At 41.9% G+C, this 23,840-nt stretch overlaps 1 protein-coding gene across 1 annotated transcript in view; it reads left to right on the forward strand.

Annotated features, from left to right (window-relative positions):
* Nucleotides 1-16,001, forward strand: part of LOC309548143 (interleukin-1 receptor-like 1) — a gene marked incomplete at both ends in the record, with an annotated part of 63,825 nt that extends 47,824 nt beyond the window's left edge. Inside the window, 3 exons of the mRNA XM_082248107.1 lie at nt 7,455-7,598; nt 9,521-9,685; nt 15,640-16,001. Coding sequence (XP_082104233.1) covers nt 7,455-7,598; nt 9,521-9,685; nt 15,640-16,001 — 671 coding nt within the window. The remainder of the gene's footprint in view (nt 1-7,454; nt 7,599-9,520; nt 9,686-15,639) is intronic.
* Between the last annotated feature and the right edge of the window lie 7,839 nt (nt 16,002-23,840).

Genomic DNA, 23,840 nt, shown 5'->3' on the forward strand with positions numbered 1-23,840 from the left:
CGGAGGTGTATAGCCTCCTAGTGCTTGTACAATGCAAAGTGACTTTTTGTGCCCATAAGTATTGGACAAAGAAGCGGTCCAAGTAGCTTACATTTGAGGAGATAGGTGAGGTGATCCTTCCGGCTAAACGCAGGTCCGTCCGTCCTCTTCCCTCGGTTGGAGAGAAGTGAGGACTTGACGTTGATCCCCGGCCTTTTAAAGCCCTCCGCGCGTGCGCAGTACATTGCTGCACGTCGGAGGGTTTCTTTGAGCGTGACGTGGCACCTGGTAGTGCGCCTGCGCCAAGTGGATGCGCGCGCAGGCGCTAGAGTGGAGACGCTCATTGGCCGCCAGCACGGGAGGAGGGGCCCTCCTTTCCCCGTGGGTGATTGGATGGGTCCCGGACAGCCCCTACGATGATGCGTAGGGGCTACCCGTGCTGGGTGCGATTGTCAAGGATGAAGGGGAGGGGGCCGATCTGCAGCATTGACAGCTTAATAAATCATGCAGGCGATTGTAATCATTAGGTAGTACATCTTATTGTGAAAGTTGTATTAAGCTTTATAGTGTATCGAGACCGTTTTGGGTCTTGGAAATGAACATATATACAAAGCAAGGTACAATACAATATTGCATGAGTGTTAGACAGCAGAATAACAGTAATAAAAGACTTTGCCTCAGTGAATCTGATAGATTGGGGGGGAAAAATCTCGATGGGATGGTCATCCAGAAAGGTCCCTGGATCACGTTTGGGCAGGATTGGATGTATGGGGTGTATATGACTAATTCCTAAGGCTCGTTAGATTGTTGCAAGAGACAAATTATATATCTCATTCCTAGGTTGGGAGGTGTATGGTTGAAAAGGATAAATGGAAAATAAATAATAATAAATAAATGATAAAAGGAATTGAAATCTATGAATTAGAAAAAGAAAAAGAAAAAGAAAAAGAAAAGGAAAACGCATAGGGGGAGGAGTCTGGGTGAATCTTTATGGATTGGAAAACCATAAGCCATATCAACTCAATTGGGGGGGAAAAAGAGAGAGGCAGATACCTAACTGTAGGAGAAGGAATATCTGAGGGCTGTGATTATGCCAGTAGGTCCCAACTGTTTATAAAGTAATGCGTTTTTGTTTGGTTAGTCTGTCTTTCCTGATGCAAACCCTTCGAGAAAGGGGCGAAAACTCTCGTTTTCGTTTAAACCAGGTGGTTTTGTGGCTTGGAGACGTCTTATCCATCTCATCTCCATTTGTAGCAGGTGTTTGTTCCAGTCTCCCCCTCTACACGGTATGTGTATCCTTTCCAGTGCTGAGAATGTAACGTTAGGCATTTTGTTTTTGTGGAAATGTGCCACATGCCTGCCAAGTGGTACATAGAAATTACACATTTCCATACTGTTGATGTGTTGGTTTACACGTTTTCCAAACTCTTGTTTTGTTTTTCCAACATAAAAAGATTCGCATTGGCATCTCATCAAGTAGACCACCCCTCTCGTTCGGCAGTTAACAAAATGTCGGGGTGTAAAGAGCTCTCCATTGGGGAGTGTGGTAGTTGTGCATTTTTTAATCACATCACATTGCCCACAGTTTCCGCATGGGAATGTGCCCTTCTGTTTACAGGGGTCTTTTCTCGTTTGTTTGTATTCACTGTGGGTGAGCGATTGCTTCATAGATCCCGCTTTCCTGTATGTGATCTGTGGGTGTTCCGATATAAAAGGTTTTATCGCTGGGTCCTCCTGTAGGATCTGCCAGTGTTTGGCAATGATGTTTCTTATTTTAGGGTGGTCGTTCGTGAATCTCATGATCACTCTCGTTTGATTCTCTTGTTTGTCTAGTCGTTGTTTCTTTCTGAATAGAATCTCTTGCCTTTCTTGTTGCTTTACCCTATTAAAGGCTTTTCTTAGGGTCGTTTTTGTGTAACCCCTTTTTATTAGTCTGGCAGTCAGGGAGTCAGCTTCTTTCTGGAAGTCTTGTTCAGTGGTACAAATCCGTTTTAGCCTGAGAAATTGGCTGTATGGGATTGCATTTTTCAGGGAGGGGGGATGGAAGCTGGATGCGTGTAGAATGGAATTACCTGCCGTTTCTTTTCGATATAGGGTTGTTTTCAGGAGTCCGTTTTTTTCTTTTATGATCCAAGTGTCCAAAAACGGGATTTTTTCTCTGTCATAGTTGATTGTAAAAAACATATTGTATGTGTTATTATTCATGGCGCGGAGGCATTCGTGTATCATGCTTTCCGAACCCGTCCAAATTATGAAAATGTCATCTATAAATCTCTGCCAGACGATAATGTTGTCGGCGAAAACACCGTTTTTTTCCTCTGCTAAAAATTCTTGTTCCCATGCTCCAAGATATGTGTTTGCATAGGATGGGGCACAACTAGTGCCCATTGCAACGCCGTTGTGCCCCATCCTATGCAAACACATATCTTGGAGCATGGGAACAAGAATTTTTAGCAGAGGAAAAAAACGGTGTTTTCGCCGACAACATTATCGTCTGGCAGAGATTTATAGATGACATTTTCATAATTTGGACGGGTTCGGAAAGCATGATACACGAATGCCTCCGCGCCATGAATAATAACACATACAATATGTTTTTTACAATCAACTATGACAGAGAAAAAATCCCGTTTTTGGACACTTGGATCATAAAAGAAAAAAACGGACTCCTGAAAACAACCCTATATCGAAAAGAAACGGCAGGTAATTCCATTCTACACGCATCCAGCTTCCATCCCCCCTCCCTGAAAAATGCAATCCCATACAGCCAATTTCTCAGGCTAAAACGGATTTGTACCACTGAACAAGACTTCCAGAAAGAAGCTGACTCCCTGACTGCCAGACTAATAAAAAGGGGTTACACAAAAACGACCCTAAGAAAAGCCTTTAATAGGGTAAAGCAACAAGAAAGGCAAGAGATTCTATTCAGAAAGAAACAACGACTAGACAAACAAGAGAATCAAACGAGAGTGATCATGAGATTCACGAACGACCACCCTAAAATAAGAAACATCATTGCCAAACACTGGCAGATCCTACAGGAGGACCCAGCGATAAAACCTTTTATATCGGAACACCCACAGATCACATACAGGAAAGCGGGATCTATGAAGCAATCGCTCACCCACAGTGAATACAAACAAACGAGAAAAGACCCCTGTAAACAGAAGGGCACATTCCCATGCGGAAACTGTGGGCAATGTGATGTGATTAAAAAATGCACAACTACCACACTCCCCAATGGAGAGCTCTTTACACCCCGACATTTTGTTAACTGCCGAACGAGAGGGGTGGTCTACTTGATGAGATGCCAATGCGAATCTTTTTATGTTGGAAAAACAAAACAAGAGTTTGGAAAACGTGTAAACCAACACATCAACAGTATGGAAATGTGTAATTTCTATGTACCACTTGGCAGGCATGTGGCACATTTCCACAAAAACAAAATGCCTAACGTTACATTCTCAGCACTGGAAAGGATACACATACCGTGTAGAGGGGGAGACTGGAACAAACACCTGCTACAAATGGAGATGAGATGGATAAGACGTCTCCAAGCCACAAAACCACCTGGTTTAAACGAAAACGAGAGTTTTCGCCCCTTTCTCGAAGGGTTTGCATCAGGAAAGACAGACTAACCAAACAAAAACGCATTACTTTATAAACAGTTGGGACCTACTGGCATAATCACAGCCCTCAGATATTCCTTCTCCTACAGTTAGGTATCTGCCTCTCTCTTTTTCCCCCCCAATTGAGTTGATATGGCTTATGGTTTTCCAATCCATAAAGATTCACCCAGACTCCTCCCCCTATGCGTTTTCCTTTTCTTTTTCTTTTTCTTTTTCTTTTTCTTTTTCTAATTCATAGATTTCAATTCCTTTTATCATTTATTTATTATTATTTATTTTCCATTTATCCTTTTCAACCATACACCTCCCAACCTAGGAATGAGATATATAATTTGTCTCTTGCAACAATCTAACGAGCCTTAGGAATTAGTCATATACACCCCATACATCCAATCCTGCCCAAACGTGATCCAGGGACCTTTCTGGATGACCATCCCATCGAGATTTTTCCCCCCCAATCTATCAGATTCACTGAGGCAAAGTCTTTTATTACTGTTATTCTGCTGTCTAACACTCATGCAATATTGTATTGTACCTTGCTTTGTATATATGTTCATTTCCAAGACCCAAAACGGTCTCGATACACTATAAAGCTTAATACAACTTTCACAATAAGATGTACTACCTAATGATTACAATCGCCTGCATGATTTATTAAGCTGTCAATGCTGCAGATCGGCCCCCTCCCCTTCATCCTTGACAATCGCACCCAGCACGGGTAGCCCCTACGCATCATCGTAGGGGCTGTCCGGGACCCATCCAATCACCCACGGGGAAAGGAGGGCCCCTCCTCCCGTGCTGGCGGCCAATGAGCGTCTCCACTCTAGCGCCTGCGCGCGCATCCACTTGGCGCAGGCGCACTACCAGGTGCCACGTCACGCTCAAAGAAACCCTCCGACGTGCAGCAATGTACTGCGCACGCGCGGAGGGCTTTAAAAGGCCGGGGATCAACGTCAAGTCCTCACTTCTCTCCAACCGAGGGAAGAGGACGGACGGACCTGCGTTTAGCCGGAAGGATCACCTCACCTATCTCCTCAAATGTAAGCTACTTGGACCGCTTCTTTGTCCAATACTTATGGGCACAAAAAGTCACTTTGCATTGTACAAGCACTAGGAGGCTATACACCTCCGTTGGAAAAGTCACCCTTCATGTTTACACCATATGCAATCTGATATAGACTAATTTTCTAACATAGATCAAACAACCTGAAAACAAGAGAGGGAATTTCACTCCCCGTGGAGGAAGTACTTTTTAACTCCTTCAGTAAATGTAAGTGGTTTTACCCATTCCACAAACATAAAGATACTATGTGTTTTTATACCCATTAATACCATCTCACCCATCTCAGGCAATATGCATAGCCTGATCCCGCTGCGTTTGCAACAGGATGAAGGGAGCCATGCGCAGTAACCGTCAGCTATATTCATGTAGGTAAAATTTTGCTATCAATAATTTTTGAAATTACACTTGACATGAATAAAGATCTAAACTATTTATATATTATATATTATCTTCATAGACTGAAGTACAGAGTGACTCAACGCTTTGAGAAAGGCTCCAAGTGAGCCGAAACGCGTCAGCAATAGGATTCTCCTAAGGGACCAATGTCCCACTCTATATCTGTGGAAATCCTAGCAAAAAGTCACTTTTCTCACCACTGTCACTGATTCATCTCTGAATCAACCCCTTTATTATTTCCTCACACCGGGGTCTCTACCCCCAAGCACCTTGTTCACCTATATATGTTGTCTCTTCTACAATATATGGATTTACATTGTTGTAAATAAATTTTGTTTTATTCAAAACGGAACATTTCCTATCATATATTTATATACTTGTTTCTATATTTATGCACTTGCCCTTAAAGTCCCAATCCCCCCTTGGCCTGAGGCACCAAAAAACCCCCAAATAACACATATAGGGACGGAGGCAACACCTACTTACCTTTTATTTTTCAAGCAGCCTAAGGAAAAATACCCCCCTCACATACAGCAAGGTGCCTCCAACATATTTCACTTAATAGTTGCACAAAGTCACTTTATAAAATACTTCTGCTGAGTACTCCCCTATTTATTAATCATATGCACAGTGCTCAGATGAAAAGAGCAGAACATCACTGCATTGTACCTGTAATTTTCAGAGTTCTTGTGTTTAATCTGGGCATCTTCTGTCTGCTTCTGTCCCCATCTGAGTGTCCTCCGCCTGCATTGCTTTAATATCCTTAGCTCTGCCAGGTTGAGTCACGACATTTTCGTCCTCTTCTGCCGGCCTCTATCCCCGCCCACTGGCCCGCCCACCACGTATGGCACTTCCCTAGACCATTAACTACAGGTCTGATAGGAGGTGGACGGGGACAGAAGATGCAGAAAACTCCCGGACTCAACCTGGACACAGAGCTAAGAATTCTAATGTAATGCAGGTGGTGGGCGGGCTGACAGTCGGAGACAGAAGCAGACAGAAGATGCTGAGACTAAACCCGAGCCCTAACCATACAAAAGCCTTGCAGGTGGTGCTCACATTATCAGCAGTTAACCTCCACTGCGCCCTCCCTCCCGCACACCCCTTGTACCAGCCCTGACGCGGCGACGCCCCTTCACTAAAAGCTGGAGACCGTGTGTGTGGGAGGAGGCGGCGAGAGGCAGGCAAGGACCGGGGGAGCAGACAATGAGGTGGGACTCGGCACGCAAAGTGACGGGAGCACTGCAGACAAGCAGACGGGCCTCACAGAGCGTACTGTTTTTTTTTTTTTATGCGGGAGCAGCGGCTTTTTTGCCGCCCCCACGCAAAGTGCCACCCTAGGCAGTGGACACTGTACCTAAACAAATTTCACGTCCTTTTTTTTCCCACAAACAGAGCTTTCTTTTGGTGGTATCTGATCACCTATGCGATCTTTTGATCATGCGCTATAAACAAAAAAAGTGCGTAAATTTTGCAAAAATAACAATATTTTTCCAATTTTTTATATGAAATTCCCCCCAAAAATTTAAAAATCTAAATTTTTTAACATTTTCGGCCAATTTGTTTTATGCTACATATGTTTGGTAAAAAAAAAACGCAGAAAGCGTATTTTGATTGGTTTGCACAAAAGTTATCGCGTTTACTAAGAAAGGGAAAGATTTTTGTCATTTTTGTTGTTGTTTTTTTTTTTAACGAGTAATGGCGGCGATCTTCGATTTTGCGGCGGACAGATCGGACCCTTGACTGACATTTTTGACACTTTTGGGGTTACCAGTGACATTACTGCAGTAATCAGTGCTATACATATGCACTGTTACTGTAAAAATGACACTGGCAGTGAAGGAGTTAACTGTATTGGAGAGGGAGGGGTTAAGTGTGTCCTAGGGGCGTGTTTCTAACTGTGATTGGCTGTGGCTACTAGTGTAAGAACAGAGATCAACGGTCCTACATAGTAGAACCGTCTGATCTCCATTCTTACACAGGGAAGAATGACAGGCGGCTTTGTTTACATTAGACGCCTGCCTTTCTTCCAATGTAACAGAAGATCGCGAACGCGCGGGGGGGGGCGTGACCACGCGGGAGCGCGCCTCCGGCGGCGCGCGTTTGCTCCCTAGAGCCTCACAGGCTAGCGACGTAGCCCTACTTCGGTTTCCCTGTGAGGGGCTGACCGCCGCAGTAAATAGTCGTGCAGGCGTCGGCAAGCGGTTAAAAGAATTCATGAAAGTAAATATGTGGGGATCTTCACAAAGTAAGTGTACAAACTTAAAGATTGCTCAGATTTACAGGATCAGGCTAGAAATAATTAAAATACAATATTAAAATTAATATGTGATTTTTCATTTTGACCATTGCTACTGTTTAAGTGTATTTTTTTTTTTATCTTACAGTACCTGATAGAATGGACCATATTGTTGTTTCTGTTGTTGTCTTCGGAGCTTTAAGTTGCTTACTACCCTGGTTATACAAACATTTCAAAATTGATCTTGCACTGCTATGTCGTGATATTCTCAATAAATATCTTTATAGGAATGGTAAGTCTGACACTGAGCAAGCAACAACGTCATTTTATGACTAACATTTAGTGGTGAATATCCTGCCTCTTAATGCAGATGTTGTGGTAGACAATGAAAATAAGTGCTATACACACTTGAGGGGGGAAAATATAATTTCAGCTCATGATATTTACTGTATATCTTACAGAGTATGGATAAACGTTGTCACGTAAGTGGCAATAGAAAGTTCAAAATGAGGTAGCGGACATACTTGACACTTCAAACTTAGCATATTAAGAAAAAATACATATGCACGGGTTACTTCTAGTGAAACCCTCATGCTAAATTGATTGGTAGATATAATGATAGGCAGGTGAATCTATCTGCAAATTATAAACCTAGGAAATGCAAACTGAACATATCTTTTCCTGTAAAAGTCAAGTTTTGCACTACTCCTTCCTACCTTTCTTTTCACCCTTTTTTGATGGGTAGACTCACTAACCAATAATATATCTTACCAGGGAGATTGACAGAGACTTGACTTTTACAGGCCGAAGGCATTACGTTTCTGGCAGCTAGATTCTCCAGTTATTGGTTCTTGGCATATTTGGAGACTTTAATAAAGGGGTGTGGCACCAGAATTTGTTTTGGTTATGGTGGCTTTAGTCAGGAAAATGTGTGAGTATCGGTGGGCAAAATAAGAGCTATTACAGCTAGATTTGCCCTAAAAAAATAACGGATTCCTGCATTGCCTCAATCTGTATTAAACTTTTGTCATTTGGCTTCATATTGGAGTTCACAATAATTAATAACATCTTGTATATTTAGGTTGAAACAGGCTTATTTTGTAACAAAGTAAACATGTCCTGTAACTAGAGTAGAGTTATAATAACCCTCACCTTAGCTGAAAAAGAAAAGCAATCATGGCATATAGCATTAAACAAAGCAAAGCAATGTTTTAAATTATGTTTAATTTAAACTCATACTTATTAAATAAACAGTCCAACGTGCATTTTATCCAGTAAAACCATTTTAGATATAACCTGCTATAACCAGCAGAAACCCAAAATTATTATTTTTTTTGGCATCCCTGGGTGGGCACGAACCAAAAATTCATTTTAAGCTATCACTTTGCATTTTAAAGCCATTGTTTTGCTCCTTACTCTTGTCATTAAAAATTAGACATATCAAACCACTCTTTCAACTCAATAAACCACTTTTTTTTAAAAGATGGCAAACATTTATGGAAAGATCTCTGAATAACACAGAAATAACACAAATTATGACAACGTGTAAATACTCTGAGTGGTGTATTAAAGCCTTTCTTTCTAATTCACTGGGCTGGTTGGAGCTGAGATAAAATTATTTACAACATGCCCTTAGCCCTCTACAACTCTCTTTGGAAATTATTCCATTGCTCCACATAGCTTCTGGACTGAAATTACATTTTCTCTTACACATATGTACAACATTTTCAGTCATTAGTTTTCCGTCCATCTTTATTTCTATATTTTTTGGGTTTTTTTTTATTCTTATTTTCATCTTATTTTATTATACTCTAAATTACTCAGATAGAATGGGTTTTTGACAAGGAATATAGAATTGTTGAAATGTTAAACGGTAAAATGGTTCAATTGTTCATCCATGCTTAACAATAATTACTACGTTAAGAGTACAAATTATTATTTTCAGATGAATCGCACATACTGTATTTAACATTCTTCCAATTTAAGTGATGTTTGACACATTCTGTATAATAACTTTTTTTGCTTGTACAATTTATCCAGAAAACAATAAAAATTATGCAAAAAAATAAAAAACAAAATGGCAAAGTCCAACTGTGCCTCTTTAACGTTTCTGGTATCCTTTTATATGCAGGTGATAGGACTACTAGAATGATAAGCATGGGTGTTATTTTACCTTTGTCTGCATAATTAGCATTTGTTTATGTGTGTTTTTAGATGGAAAAGAATATGATGCTTATATAATCTATCCAAGAGATTGTTCTGAAAACCCCATGGATAACTCCATTGAATATTTTGTTAACACAATTTTACCTGAGGTTCTGGAAAATAAATGTGGATTTAGGCTTTTTGTTCCTGGGAGAAACACTGTTCCTGGTGAAGGTGAGATGCTCAAACAGTGTTGGGTTCTAATTAAAGTTGCTGTGGTTGAAACATTCAGTTTTTAAATAAATGATGTAATTTACAGGGTTCTCATATACATATAGCACATATATCACATATGCCTCATATACTCAACAGAACGTTATAAAAAAAAAAATTATAAGGGGGGGGGAACCTCTGGGTGAATCTAAGATGGAAAAGGACCTGGGGGTCCTAGTGGACAACAGGCTTGGCAGTGGCATGCAATGTCAAGCCGCTGCAAGCAAAGCCAACAAAATACATGTATAAAAAAGGGAATTCACTTCAGAAATAAAGAGATTATTCTCCCACTCTACAAGACTCTGGTTCGGCCACATCTGGAGTATTCCGTCCAGTTCTGGGCACCGGTCCTCAGAAAGGATGTGCTGGAACTGGAGAGAGTCCAGAGAAATGCAACGAAAATAATTAGGGGAATGGAAGACATCAGCTATGAGGAAAGACTCCGGGCACTGGGCTTATTCTCTCTGAAGAAGAGACGATTGAGGGGGGATATGATATCAATGTACAAATACTGTACTGGTGATTACCCTAGCATAAGGAACAAACTTTTCAGAGAAAGGGAATACAATAAGACATGTGGCCACTTACTAAAACTAGAGGAAAAATGATTTAACCTTAAAATATGTAAGGGTTCTTTACTGTCAGAGCAGTGGGGATGTGGAATTCTCTTCAACAAGCAGTGGTATCAGCAGGGAGCATCGATAGTTTCAAAAAACTATTAGATGGGCACCTTAACCGCTTGCCGACTGCGCACAGTATATTTATTGCGGCAGTCGGCCCCGGCCAGGCAGAGTGACGTAGGTCTACGTCGCTCGCCTGTCACTCCTTCCAGAGCCGATAGCGGGCGGGCGCGCGCCCGCTGAGGCGCGCTCCCGCCTCGGCTCGTTCACGGAGGAGTGCGGGAGTGTGACTGGCGGACCCGATGTCCGCCGGTCACACTACGATCGCCGGTACAGCGGGAGAAAGACAGAGCGGCTTATGTAAACAAGCCGCCTGTCAGTTCTCCCTGTGTAAAAGTGAAGATCAAACAGTTCTACTATGTAGAACTGTTGATCTTTGTTTTTACACTAGTAGACCTGTCCCTGCACAGTTAGAAACACGCCCCTAGGACACACTTAACCCCTCCCTGTCCAATACTGTTAACCCCTTCCCTGCCAGTGTCATTTTTGCAGTAACAGTGCATATATATAGCACTGATTACTGCAGTAATGTCACTGGTACCCCCAAAAGTGTCAAAAATGTCAGTCAAGGGTCCGATCTGTCCGCCGCAATGTCGCAGTACCGCAAAAAAAATCGCAGATCGCCGCCATTACTCGTTAAAAAAAAAAACACCAAAAATGACAAAAATCTTTCCCTTTGTTAGTAAACGCGATAACTTTTGCGCAAACCAATCAAAATACGCTTTTTGCGATTTTTTTTACCAAACATAGGTAGCGTAAAACAAATTGGCCGAAAATTTTAAAAAATTTTGATTTTTACATTTTTTTTTGGGGGAATTTCATATAAAAAAAAGTGAAAAATATTGTTGTTTTTGCAAAAATTACGCTCTTTTTTTGTTTATAGCGCGTGATCAAAAAATCGCACAGGTGATCAAATACCACCAAAAGAAAGCTCTGTTTGTGGGAAAAAAAGGACGTGAAATTCGTTTAAGTACAGCGTCGCACGACCGCGCGATTGTCCGTTAAAGTCACGCAGTAAAAAATCGCAAAAAAACCCCTGGTCTTTTAGCAGGAAAATCCTCCGGTGGTAAAGTGGTTAAAGACCACAACATAAAGGGGTATACAATGTACGGTTAACAGCAAAAACACACACACATCATAGGTTGAACTGGATGGACTGATGTCTTTTTTTAACTTCACAAACTATGTAACTATGTAACTATATTGTAGATTTTTTTGTAGCTTAGCTTTGCAAGTAAATTGTTCGAAGGCTCATAAAGGGCCAGACACTGAATCATTTAATCCATGCCTCTGCCATGTACATTTGTGTGTCTTAAAAATAGGGCCAACCTCTGTATATTGTCATGAAGGCTAATTAAAGAAAGGTCGTAGGCACTGCTCTCACTGCAGTCAGATATTTCAGTACCATCCAAACATGAATACTTCAAAGATAAATTATTTTACAAACATATGGTAGGTAATCACATCCTGAGTTATTTAATACCGAGTAGAAAAAGTTGCTAACTGGAGCAGAGATAAGGGAAGCACATGGCCCAGGTGCATGGATGCCAAAGGCAAGTTATTAGCAGCAGAGTACAGAGAGGGAAGGAAAATATAAGACAGACCGAAAAATGGCATAAAGCATGCTCTTACTGCTCACCCACACCCTCACAGGAGAGCACTTTCCTTTTTCAATTCAAACCCTTGTGCATGCTCAGTTCACTTTCTCCTTCATTGCAGCAGCACTAAGACCATGGCTACTGGGATGGGGAGGGGATAGTTGCATGTGTGGGGGTTTGAATCAGAAGAAGAGCTCACTCCTGTGATGGTGAGGGCAAGCAGTAATGAATGGGAGTGTCTTATCAACATCCTAGCAACAAGCCAGGATGGGGGGATGTCAGCTCTTGTATTTTTTGTGGCCAGACTTTGGAGGAACAGTTCATAAATGACCTAAACCTACAGCAGGGGCATTACTCAACTTTGGTCAACACTGCCCAGTTTATTTTAAATTACAGGCGCCTCTCACCTAAATAGGTAGTTTTTGGTAAAGATGAATTAACCCCCGGTAAAGAGAGCGCAGGGGGTGTGCCAGGTGTGCCTGGGCCCACCCTAATCACTATGTCATTGCTGATTCCCCCTACTCCCCCCCCGCCCTGCAGTGTTGCTGGATTTCCTCCTTCCCTCTCCCCCGAGCCGCTGTGGGGGATGTTTCAAGATGGAGAGCAGGAGAAGGGGTTAATAAATAGTTCCTTTTTTAACACACTTTCCTGTTTTAACACACCTGCTCACTGTGTCCATTCACAACTGAAGCATAGTAAAATGTGTTTACTATGCTTCAGTTTGTGAATGAACAGGAAGACACTCAGCACAGAGTACTTCCTATTCATTCACTGCCTCGTGCAGCTAGGGCTGCAGAGAAAGGCATGTGTGTCTGAGCTTTTGGGGTGCACACCCTAATGCAATAGGCTGTGCACACCTATTCCTCCGCCAACATCATATCAAGTATAAAATAGATTGAAATGAATGTCAAAATTAGGGCACATGATAGTGGTGTTAATGAAGCATGGAAAACATTGTGGCTGATGCTTGGTGTCATGGGACAAGGAGGGCTTTTAATCTGTGAACAGGGTGGATTTGATTTAAATCACAATTTAAATTACTAGTAAAAAATCTTGATTTAAATCAACTCAATTTTAAATCATAGTTTTTAAAGAGCAACTGTCATCTTTGTCCCGCAGCAGCTCCTCCTCTGACCCGCTGTTGACTCACCGACAGTCCCATTCACTTTATTAGGACGGCTGGTGATGCGGCAGTGACACAACAAGGTGAGGGAGGTGGCGGCAGCAGGTGAGTGGATGCCCGCTAACAGGCGCTGGCATGATGAATCTGAGATGACAGGTGCTCTTTAAATGTAAGGACTTGTTCTTGCTGGTAGTTAGAATCTTTAATATTTGCAAACAAAATCAAGGTTTCCTATTTAGAATAATAAGCTGCCAGGTTAGTAAAACAGCAATATCAGATTCAATCATACAGTTTGTAGAGTACATAGATTTGCAAAACAATGGAATAAAGGAATATTCCTGAACTTTGTTTATCTCATGGTTACTGTGAAATTGTATGAATGCATCAATGCAGTGCATGTTATCTTAGCTTGCAGAGATTGGATTAATTGAAGGAGTTTACCAAAACTTTTAAATTGCAGAATATACAACCTCATGCTACATAGCTAAGTTCCATTTCATGCTGAATAAACACAATTATTAATATATCTTAAATAGAAAACTATCTTTATATAGATTTTACTCCAAAAGCATTTCATTAAAATTAATTTGATAAAAATAAAAAAACGATTTAAATTTAAAAAAAGTCTGATTTTTTTTATTTAAAAAAAAAAAAAAATGATTTTTATCCACCCTGTCTGTGATTAAAGCAAGTAAAAGCATGCTTCCTGTTTCTCCAGACAAAAATCAACACAACGGTTTTAACAAACAAATTTTCAAAACCACTACATTTGATAATTTGCTATATCAAAATGTTCCATATGTTTAAAATGTTGTAACAGATGTATATTATTCTAATTTTACTTCAAAAACTATACAGGTCCTTCTCAAAACATTAGCATATTGTGATAAAGTTCATTATTTTCTGTAATGTACTGATAAACATTAGACTTTCATATATTTTAGATTCATTACACACAACTGAAGTAGTGCAAGCCTTTTATTGTTTTAATATTGATGATTTTGGCATACAGCTCATGAAAACCCAAAATTCCTATCTCAAAAAATTTGCATATCATGAAAAGGTTCTCTAAACGAGCTATTAACCTAATCATCTGAATCAACTAATTAACTCTAAACACCTGCAAAAGATTCCTGAGGCTTTTAAAAACTCCCAGCCTGGTTCATTACTCAAAACCGCAATCATGGGTAAGACTGCCGACCTGACTGCTGTCCAGAAGGCCATCATTGACACCCTCAAGCAAGAGGGTAAGACACAGAAAGACATTTCTGAACGAATAGGCTGTTCCCAGAGTGCTGTATCAAGGCACCTCAGTGGGAAGTCTGTGGGAAGGAAAAAGTGTGGCAGAAAACGCTGCACAACGAGAAGAGGTGACCGGACCCTGAGGAAGATTGTGGAGAAGGACCGATTCCAGACCTTGGGGGACCTGCGGAAGCAGTGGACTGAGTCTGGAGTAGAAACATCTAGAGCCACCGTGTACAGGCGTGTGCAGGAAATGGGCTACAGGTGCTGCATTCCCCAGGTCAAGCCACTTTTGAACCAGAAACAGCGGCAGAAGCGCCTGACCTGGGCTACAGAGAAGCAGCACTGGACTGTTGCTCAGTGGTCCAAAGTACTTTTTTCGGATGAAAGCAAATTTTGCATGTCATTCGGAAATCAAGGTGCCAGAGTCCGGAGGAAGACTGGGGAGAGGGAAATGCCAAAATGCCTGAAGTCCAGTGTCAAGTACCCACAGTCAGCTTCAGTCAGCTGCTGGTGTTGGTCCACTGTGTTTTATCAAGGGCAGGGTCAATGCAGCTAGCTATCAGGAGATTTTGGAGCACTTCATGCTTCCATCTGCTGAAAAGCTTTATGGAGATAAAGATTTCATTTTTCAGCACGACCTGGCACCAGCTCACAGTGCCAAAACCACTGGTAAATGGTTTACTGACCATGGTATTACTGTGCTCAATTGGCCTGCCAACTCTCCTGACCTGAACCCCATAGAGAATCTGTGGGATGTTGTGAAGAGAAAGTTGAGAGACGCAGGACCCAACACTCTGGATGAGCTCAAGGCCGCTATCGAAGCATCCTGGGCCTCCATAACACCTCAGCAGTGCCACAGGCTGATTGCCTCCATGCCACGCCGCATTGAAGCAGTCATTTCTGCAAAAGGATTCCCGACCAAGTATTGAGTGCATAACTGAACATAATTATTTGAAGGTTGACTTTTTTTGTATTAAAAACACTTTTCTTTTATTGGTCGGATGAAATATGCTAATTTTTTGAGATAGGAATTTTGGGTTTTCATGAGCTGTATGCCAAAATCATCAATATTAAAACAATAAAAGGCTTGCACTACTTCAGTTGTGTGTAATGAATCTAAAATATATGAAAGTCTAATGTTTATCAGTACATTACAGAAAATAATGAACTTTATCACAATATGCTGATTTTTTTTAGAAGGACCTGTATTTATATCTATGTAGTCAACATTATAAAGATTTAAAAAGTGCCTTGCAATTTTTTTCTTAGATGTCAGCAGTTCATCAGCAATGAATATAGAGAAGAGCAGAAGACTGATCGTTGTTCTTAGTGGCAAAGGAAGAAGTATGGAATCACTTTGTGATCAACAAATTGGACTTCACAGTGCCCTAATAAGCAACAGTTTAAAGGTGATCATAATCGCATTGGATGAAATGGATGAGAACACAGAAATGCAAGAGTCTCTTAGGTACATCATAAAACAAAAAGGGAGCATCCAATGGGACGACAATTCAAATGATAAATTCTCCCCAAATAGCACATTTTGGAAGCTTGTGAGATATCAAATGCCTGCATGTTCTAATTCTCACATTTGTCATCAAGTTCATGAGACAATTAAGTACTGTCCGTGATACTTTTTTCATTTGCACTAACATACAATTTTTCAGGACAAGCTTTCGGGATATGTCCCCTTCATCAAGGTCCAAGCAGTGCTGATTCCAAAAAGTTTTAGCAAAAAAAACACAATCTCTAAGCCAAAGGAAAAAAAAGAGAAAACCAAATAAACATATACAAAGGTAGCTGGTAATGGTAAAAAAAAAAAAAAAAAAAACTAGCATAGTTATTGAGATAAGACAGAGGGAGAGCTATAGACTGTGTGACAGTCACAAAGTGGGTTGTAAAACTGTGGAATATTGAGTAAGGTCTTCTATAGTGCGGTCTGGTTGTGAGAAATGATGTCCCACAGGTGTGCAGAAACTGTCTTCTTTATGTTCCTTGATGGTATGTCTGTGCAAATTCATCCTCGCTTGCAACTTCTTTCCTGTTTTGCCTACATAATATCCTTTGCTACATCTTTTGCATTGGGTGAGCTACACAACATTACTAAAGGTACAGTTGTATGATCCTGTAATATTGAAGGTCCCATTTGTGTGTTTTTGACACTTTTAGACAGATTGATCTGGTTGCACAGTTTGCAGCATTTTTTATGGCAGGGTTTGCTTCCATTATTTGTGACTTCATAATCAGAATGGAGTTTCCTGCTGATTAGTTTATGTCTGAGGTTGGGTGGTTGTCTGAAGCCCAGTATTGGAGGTTGTTGGAATATTCCTTTCAGAGTTTCATTCTCTGTTATGATGGGTTGTCTTTTATTATCTTTTTTATCCCTTCTAGTGCTGGATTGTATGTGGTGACTAGAGGCACACGGTTATTTGTTTTTTTCTCTTTGTATTGGAGAAGATTTTCTCTTTGGTTTTTCAAGGCTGAGTTTATGCTGGTATTGATGGTTTTGTCTTTGTAACCTTTCTTATGGAAGGAGTCTGCTAGTGTTCTGAGATGTTTATCTCTGTCTTTTGGGTCTGAACAGATTCTGTGGTATCTGATGGCCTGGTTGTGTATGATGGCCCGTTTAGTGTGTTGGTTGGAAAACTGGAACTGTGGAGATAGCTACATCATTCAGTTGGATTCCTGTACCTCGAAGTATGAAGCTTGTCATCCCTGATGTATACTGTGGTGTCTAGGAAGTTGACATGCCTGTTAGAATAATCCATTTTAAGTTTGATAGATGGGTGAAAAGTGTTGATCAATGAGTAAAAATGTTTTAGATTTTCTTCACCTTCTGTCCATATGATGAAAATATCATTGATATAGCGATAATATCTGTATGGCTTTTGTTGTATGATTTTCAGGAATTTGCCCTCCAGATCACCCATAAATAAGTTTGCATTTTGGGGTGCCATTTTACTTCCCATAGCAGTACCCATACACTGGAGATAGATGTCATTGTTGAAAGTGAATTAGTTGTGTGTGAGAATGAATTAGATGAGCTGTGTAACATCTTCAACACTGTATTTGTGGTTTGGTGAGGATGATAAGAATCTGTGACACGCAGCAAACCCATCCTTGTGAGAGATGTTACTGTACAGAGATTCTATATCCATAGTGACTAGAAGTGTATTTGGTGGTAATTGTTGTATTATGTTGTGCTTTTTCAGAAAATCAGTTGTGTCTTGCAGGAAACTCACAGTATTCATGACTAATGGTTTTAACATATTTTCTACAAGGCCTGAGATATGTTTGATAAGTGTATTTATACCGGTTATGATGGGTCTGCCTGGAATTCCTGGCTTGTGAATCCTGGGCAGCATGTAGAAGCCCCCAATTTCTGGATTATCAGGAATGACATTGATAAGTTCTGAATGTAGGTGGGTTGGTATTGTTTTAATGAGACCTTTTAATTGCTTAGTAAAATCCTGGGTCGGATCATAATCCAGTTTTTTATAGTAAGTAGTATTTGCCAGCTGCCTCTGGCCCTCTTGTATGTATTTGTTTGTATCCATCACAAAGACTGCTCCCCTTTAACTATTGGTTTGATGGTGATGGCCTGATTTTTGCACAAATCATGTACAGCTCTTCGTTTCAGTGGTGAAAGATTGTAAAAAAAAATTATTTTGCTGGGTGGATATTAGGGTTGTAACTCGAAGTCCGAAGCTGTCAATATACAGTAGGTGTCCAGTTTGGGATTGGGTCCTTGTGGCGGTGTGAAGTTGCTGTTCTTTTTCTTTTTGTCGCCTTCTATTGTCCTAGGATTCCTTTGATTACTGTGAAAATATTCTTTGAGCCTTAGTCTCCTGAAGAATTCCTCCATATCTGACAATACCTGTAAATTATCCAATTTGGTGGTTGGGCAGAATGTGAGGCTTTTGGAGAGGCCTGTTATTTCTGGTTCAGAAAGTTTATGATTTGGCAAATTGATGATTCCACATTTTCAGTCAGGTCAGCATTTACACAAGAGATACCTTGGGATTCTGGGATTCTGGATTGGATTCCAAGTAGCTGATAGCAGGAGTTATCGATGTTGTGTTTGTTTTATGTTGTTTTGGTTGCTACCACAAGGCCTGCTCTTGGTGTAGCTTCTGGAGTTTTTTTTTTACTTCCTGTTCATGGCATGTTTTTGCAGTTGTCTTTGTAAGGTTTCCATTTCATTCTTAACCACTTCAATACCGGGCACTTTCACCCCCTTCCTGCCCAGGCCAATTTTCAGCTTTTAGTGCTGTTGCATTTTGAATGACAATTGCGCGGTCATGCAACACTGTACCTAAACCAAATTTATGTAATTTTCTCGCCGCAAATAGAGCTTTCTTTATGCTATACAATTTTGTAAATAAATACGTTTTTTCCTGCACTGATGAGGCTGCACTGACAGGCACTGATGAGGAGGCACTGATGGGGTGGCACTGATAGGCGGCACTGATAAGCGGCACTGGTGGGCACTGATATGTGGCACTGATAGGTAGCACAGATATGCAGCATTGGTGGCACTGATAGGCGGCACTGATAGGTGGCACTGATAGGCAGCACTGATGGGCACTAATGGGCACTGATAGGCAGCACTGGTGGGCACTGATGGGCGGCACTGGTGGGCACTGATTGGCACTGACATGTGGCACTGATAGGCGGCACTGGTGGGCAATAATGGGCACTGGTGGGCAGCACTGATAGATGGCAATGATGGGCACTGTGTGGCAGCACTAATGGGGAGGGCACTGTTGAGCAGCACTGATGGGGAGGGCACTGGGGGGCTCCCTGAGCCCTGATTGCCATTCCTGGTGGCCATAGCGGGCATCCCTGGGGTCATGGGTGGGCATCCCTGTGGTCATGGGTGGGCATCCCTGGTGGTTCTAGTGGCACCCCCCCGAGGGTCTGCATTGGTAATCAACGATCTGATTACCAGTGCCGACCCCCCCTGTCAGGAGAGCCGCAGATCGGTGCTCCTTTACTCGTGCCTGTCAGGCACGTACTGAGGAAAGCCGATCAACGGCTCTTCCTGTGTACTATGTGACCAGCCGTGATTGGACACAGCTGGTCACATGGTAAAGAGCCTATGTCAGAGATCGGAGATGCGGGGAGTCAGACTGACACGCCGCATCACCGATCGCCGCTCTGCGCGATCAGTGTGTAGCATGTGGGAAAAAAAACATGGATATGGCAGATGTGCGGCTTCTACTTTCTATATCTGCCGGTAAATACTAGGCTCATGAAATACGGTGCTGTCACTTTTGCGCTGGTTGTTGGAGAAGAATTTGTGCAGCATGCATTTCACTGCTTCTTCTTCATTAATTCTGTGGATTTATGTTTTTGAATCTCTCCTTCTACTTCTTGACTGTTCTTCATCAGTCATCAAATCGCCAGTCTACAGAGGGGGCAGATCTAAGAGCTTTTTCACACTTTCAGTGCAGTGCAGCTCACCCGCATTTTTGAGCGGGTTAGTTGTGCTTTCCTATAGGAGTATATTTTGTCCCGTGTCATACAGCGATGTCCACGAGTGCTTCAGCCATCCAGGATTGGATTGGCTGAGACACAGCAGTAGCACCATTGGCTCCCGCTGGGTGTAGGGCCAAGCGGCAGCTCCATGTCTGAATAAATACATGAGCTGTAGCTCAGCTATGGTGCCCCCATGGCAAGCTGCTTGCTGTGGGGGCACTCAACAGGAGGGAGGGGCCAGGAGAGCCAAAGAGGGACCCAGTGGAGGATCCTGGCTGCTCTGTGCAAATCCACTGCACAGAGGTAAGTATAACATGTTTATTATTTTAATTTCAAACAGCCATTCACATACTAGGAGAAATCATGTTTTTTTTTTAATTTCTATCACACATGACGGGTATTTAAAGTGAACACAGGTTCACCTTTTACTAACTTAAACTGTGCAAAGTTAAAAGACAGTTCTTGTTATAGTTGTTATAAGGTGAAGCTGTGTTAACTTTGATTATCCAATAATGTGCAAAGACAAGAAAAAAATGCTGATTCCTGTCTGTTTTTACCCCCCTGTGAGCGACTGGGCTGCCCATCTGTCATAAAAGTGTATCGGTTTGGCTGATCGCACAGCCAGCGATTACGTGCAGTGATCGCTGCTTGACATACTTTGTGACAAAAACAGCTGCAAGAATCAGCAGGTTCTTGTCGCTGCCCTTCACGCTGGACCAATCACCCAGGGTGATTGGCCCAGGTACCGTGTGATAGCCATGGGCAAATCACAGCATCACTCAATAGGAAATTAAATTCTCAATATGAAAATTCATTCATAACAGCTTTGTTGACATTAAGATCATGTGATCGCATAGCCTTCAGTGACTGAGTACCGGGATCCACAATCCGCTGTGTCCACCACAGGAGCGGCGTGCTCCATGCCCCTAACCTGGAACAGGCTTGATCATGGACATGTGTCTGCTCTTCACTGTCAGCCACTGTACAGTGCCTCGCATGCTCAGCTCACTGTAGAAATTTGGTAATGCTGAATCCGACTTAGCCAAGGAAAGAAGCCAGCTGAGTTTTAAGACATAGCATAGTTGGAGCAGAGGTGAGTATAGTTCTGCTTTAAACAAGTAGACACTATGACTGGAAATTACCAAAAAATGTGTCAAGCATAATGCATGCACCACTCTTCTAAACATAGAATATGAAGCAGATGCTGCTCCTAATTAACAAAAGCCCCTTTGTTAATCAGGAGCCACCAGAGCTCTGTTCTAGTCCGGGCTAGTTTCAGTTTTAATCTGAAGCTAACACAGGTGGAGCAGAGACCTGAAACAGGTCTATGTGCTTGGTTATGGTGGTGCACACCATGCTTGACAGTGTGTTGCGCCATTATAAAGGCACAGTAAGTTTAGTTTATTCCCTGTATGGTTCCCTGAGGGTGGAAGTGTGTGATTGTGCACAAAGATTTATCTTTCAGCAATAATAACAAGGTTTCAGTGGCAAAGGACGAGGGACATGTGTCCTTCACTTGTAGCAGCAGTGCACTGGGAACAAAAGCCAGGAGAATCTTCAGTCATCTGCTAAACTGGCACCCAAAATATTATGGTCATGCTGCTTTAGGTCCCATGAAGTGGAAATGCAGTGCCATAGGTCTGCATATTTCCGTCAGTAGGTTTGTTTTTGTCTTCAGGAGTGACTTTGAAGACATCTGTGCAGCTCCATCCTCGGATGTCTATGCAAGATGCATTTTAAGTCGCCAAAAGTAGTGCAGGAACTACTTTTTTAAATTGATGTGGCACCGCAAAGTCAGCATTGCATCAATTTGAACGTGGCCTTGTTGGCGATAGGGTGCGACTTGTCATGCGATTTGAGTTGACCTGTCAAATCACATAACAAGTCACTCCAATGTAAACGAGGGCTAAATTTCTCTATCTATAAAATAAATATAATTTATAACTCCAACTCTTCTTATTTGAGATTTTACGTTTGTGTGTATTTTTTGTTTTGAAAAAAAAAAAAATACAAAAAGTCTAGTACAGGGGTATTGAATTACATTTTCATGAAGGTCTAGTCAATAAACTTTTTTTCCAGCCGAGGTCCGAATCATATGTTTGACTCTCAATGGCACCTGTCCACAATGGCAAACGTGGCGCGTTTTTGCGAGTGCCACACCGCATGGTGCCACAGGACCATGCAGGTTGGTAAGGCACAATTTAAAAAAAAAAAAAGGGTCAGGGACTTATTTTTCTGCTTATAAGGCATCACACTGAAATAAATGGGTATCTACGCGCGTTACTCAATAATGTGAACCTAGCCTCAGATCCTTCACATCACAATCCTTTTTTTACATCAGTGTTCTGATTCCCCCTTCACATTAGAGTCCTCAGCCCCCCTTCACATTTTTGTCTGCGGCCCCCCTTTATATCACCACCTACTTCAAATTACAGTTTCCAGCCCCCATCATATTACCACCCCTTCACATTCCTATCCTCTGCCCTTTTATAGAACCCCCTTCACATTCCTGTCCTTGCCCCCTTTATAGCACCCCCTTCACATAACTGTCCCCACCCATTTTATAGCACCCCTCTTCACACTGCAGTTCCCAGCCCCCCTTAACATTCCAGTCCTCACTCCCTTTATAGCACTCCCCTGAAATTCCTATGCTCACCCCCTTTTTTAGAACCCCCGCTTCACACTGCAGTCCCAAGCCCCCCTTCACATTTCTGTCCTCACCCTCTTTGTTGAACCCCATCCCCCTTCATATCACACCCTTCACATTCCTGCCCTGCCTCTTTTATATCACCCCCCCCTTCATATTACAGTTTCTGATCCTTTCCCCCTTTACATCAGCTTCCTCTGTCCTTCATAACAAAACCATTGCCCTCTTCCCTGTCCTACCTTACACAGGGCACAGCAGCTGACATCGGAGGCACAGCACAGTAGGAGGCACAGCAGCTGTTTTGGAAGTGCAGCAAAGGGATGGACTGATGGCAGGACCTGCCCCAGTTAATTAATTGGTTGCTAGAATGCAGTTAACTGGGCAAGCCCCCGGCCTCCGTGTATTGCTGTGCTGCTCTTCCGATGTCAGCTCTGTAAAGACAACAGAGCTAGCGGGCAGCTAAGGGAAAAAAAGGAGATCCTAAATAGCAGGGCCGGATGGAACATTGAGTGGGTTCGGACTTGGCCCTTGGCCTGCCATTTAGTGATGCCTGGTCTAGTATATACACGTGGGTTGTAAATGGTGGTATGACTGGTTGTAGGACTGCTTCTTAACATTCTGTGCATGTTGAACATTCCAACTCCAGCCTCCAGATGGCATTGTTGTAGCTGAAATAAGAAAGGGTTTAGCTAAAGTAGTGTGAATGGTAGTATATAAAATTAGTATAAGGAAAAAACAGCTATACGTTCATTCTTCTATCTTCCAGAGTCTTGTTATAAAGTTCCACCAGTATACAATAAACTGCTAGAGCCTCCCTACAGCTTGAAGTGATAATTTAGGGCAGACTAGTCTTCATAAAGGATCAAATCTAAACAGAAAAAAATGAAAGCAACCATTAGGTATCTGGATTCTTTATAGACTGTGAATATATATGGGTAGGTTTTTCTAAATTTCACCTTTGCCATTCACAGTTCTCTCTACTACAAAATACATAATTTCCCTGACAAGCCTCAACATGGGTATCTGCTGCTATACGCTCTGGCCTTACAAACTGTAGGTGGAGAGTTCATTAAGATATGTGAAGTTATGCTATATTGTCAAAAGTATTGGGATGGCAGCCTTTACATCTCAACTTTTTAGCATCCCAGTCTTAGTCCGTATGGTTCAATATTGAGTTGGCCCACCCTTTGCAGCTATAACAGCTTCAGCTCTTCTGGGAAGGCTGTCCACAAGGTTTAGGAGTGTGTCTATGGAAGTGTTTGACCATTCTTCCAGAAGCGCATTTGTAAGGTCAGGCACTGATGTTGGATGAGAAAGCCTGGCTCACAGTCTGCGCTCTAAT

Source organism: Pelophylax lessonae (genome assembly GCF_965119305.1).
Source record: "Pelophylax lessonae genome assembly, chromosome: 2".
In the NCBI taxonomy this organism is placed as follows: Eukaryota; Metazoa; Chordata; class Amphibia; order Anura; family Ranidae; genus Pelophylax; species Pelophylax lessonae.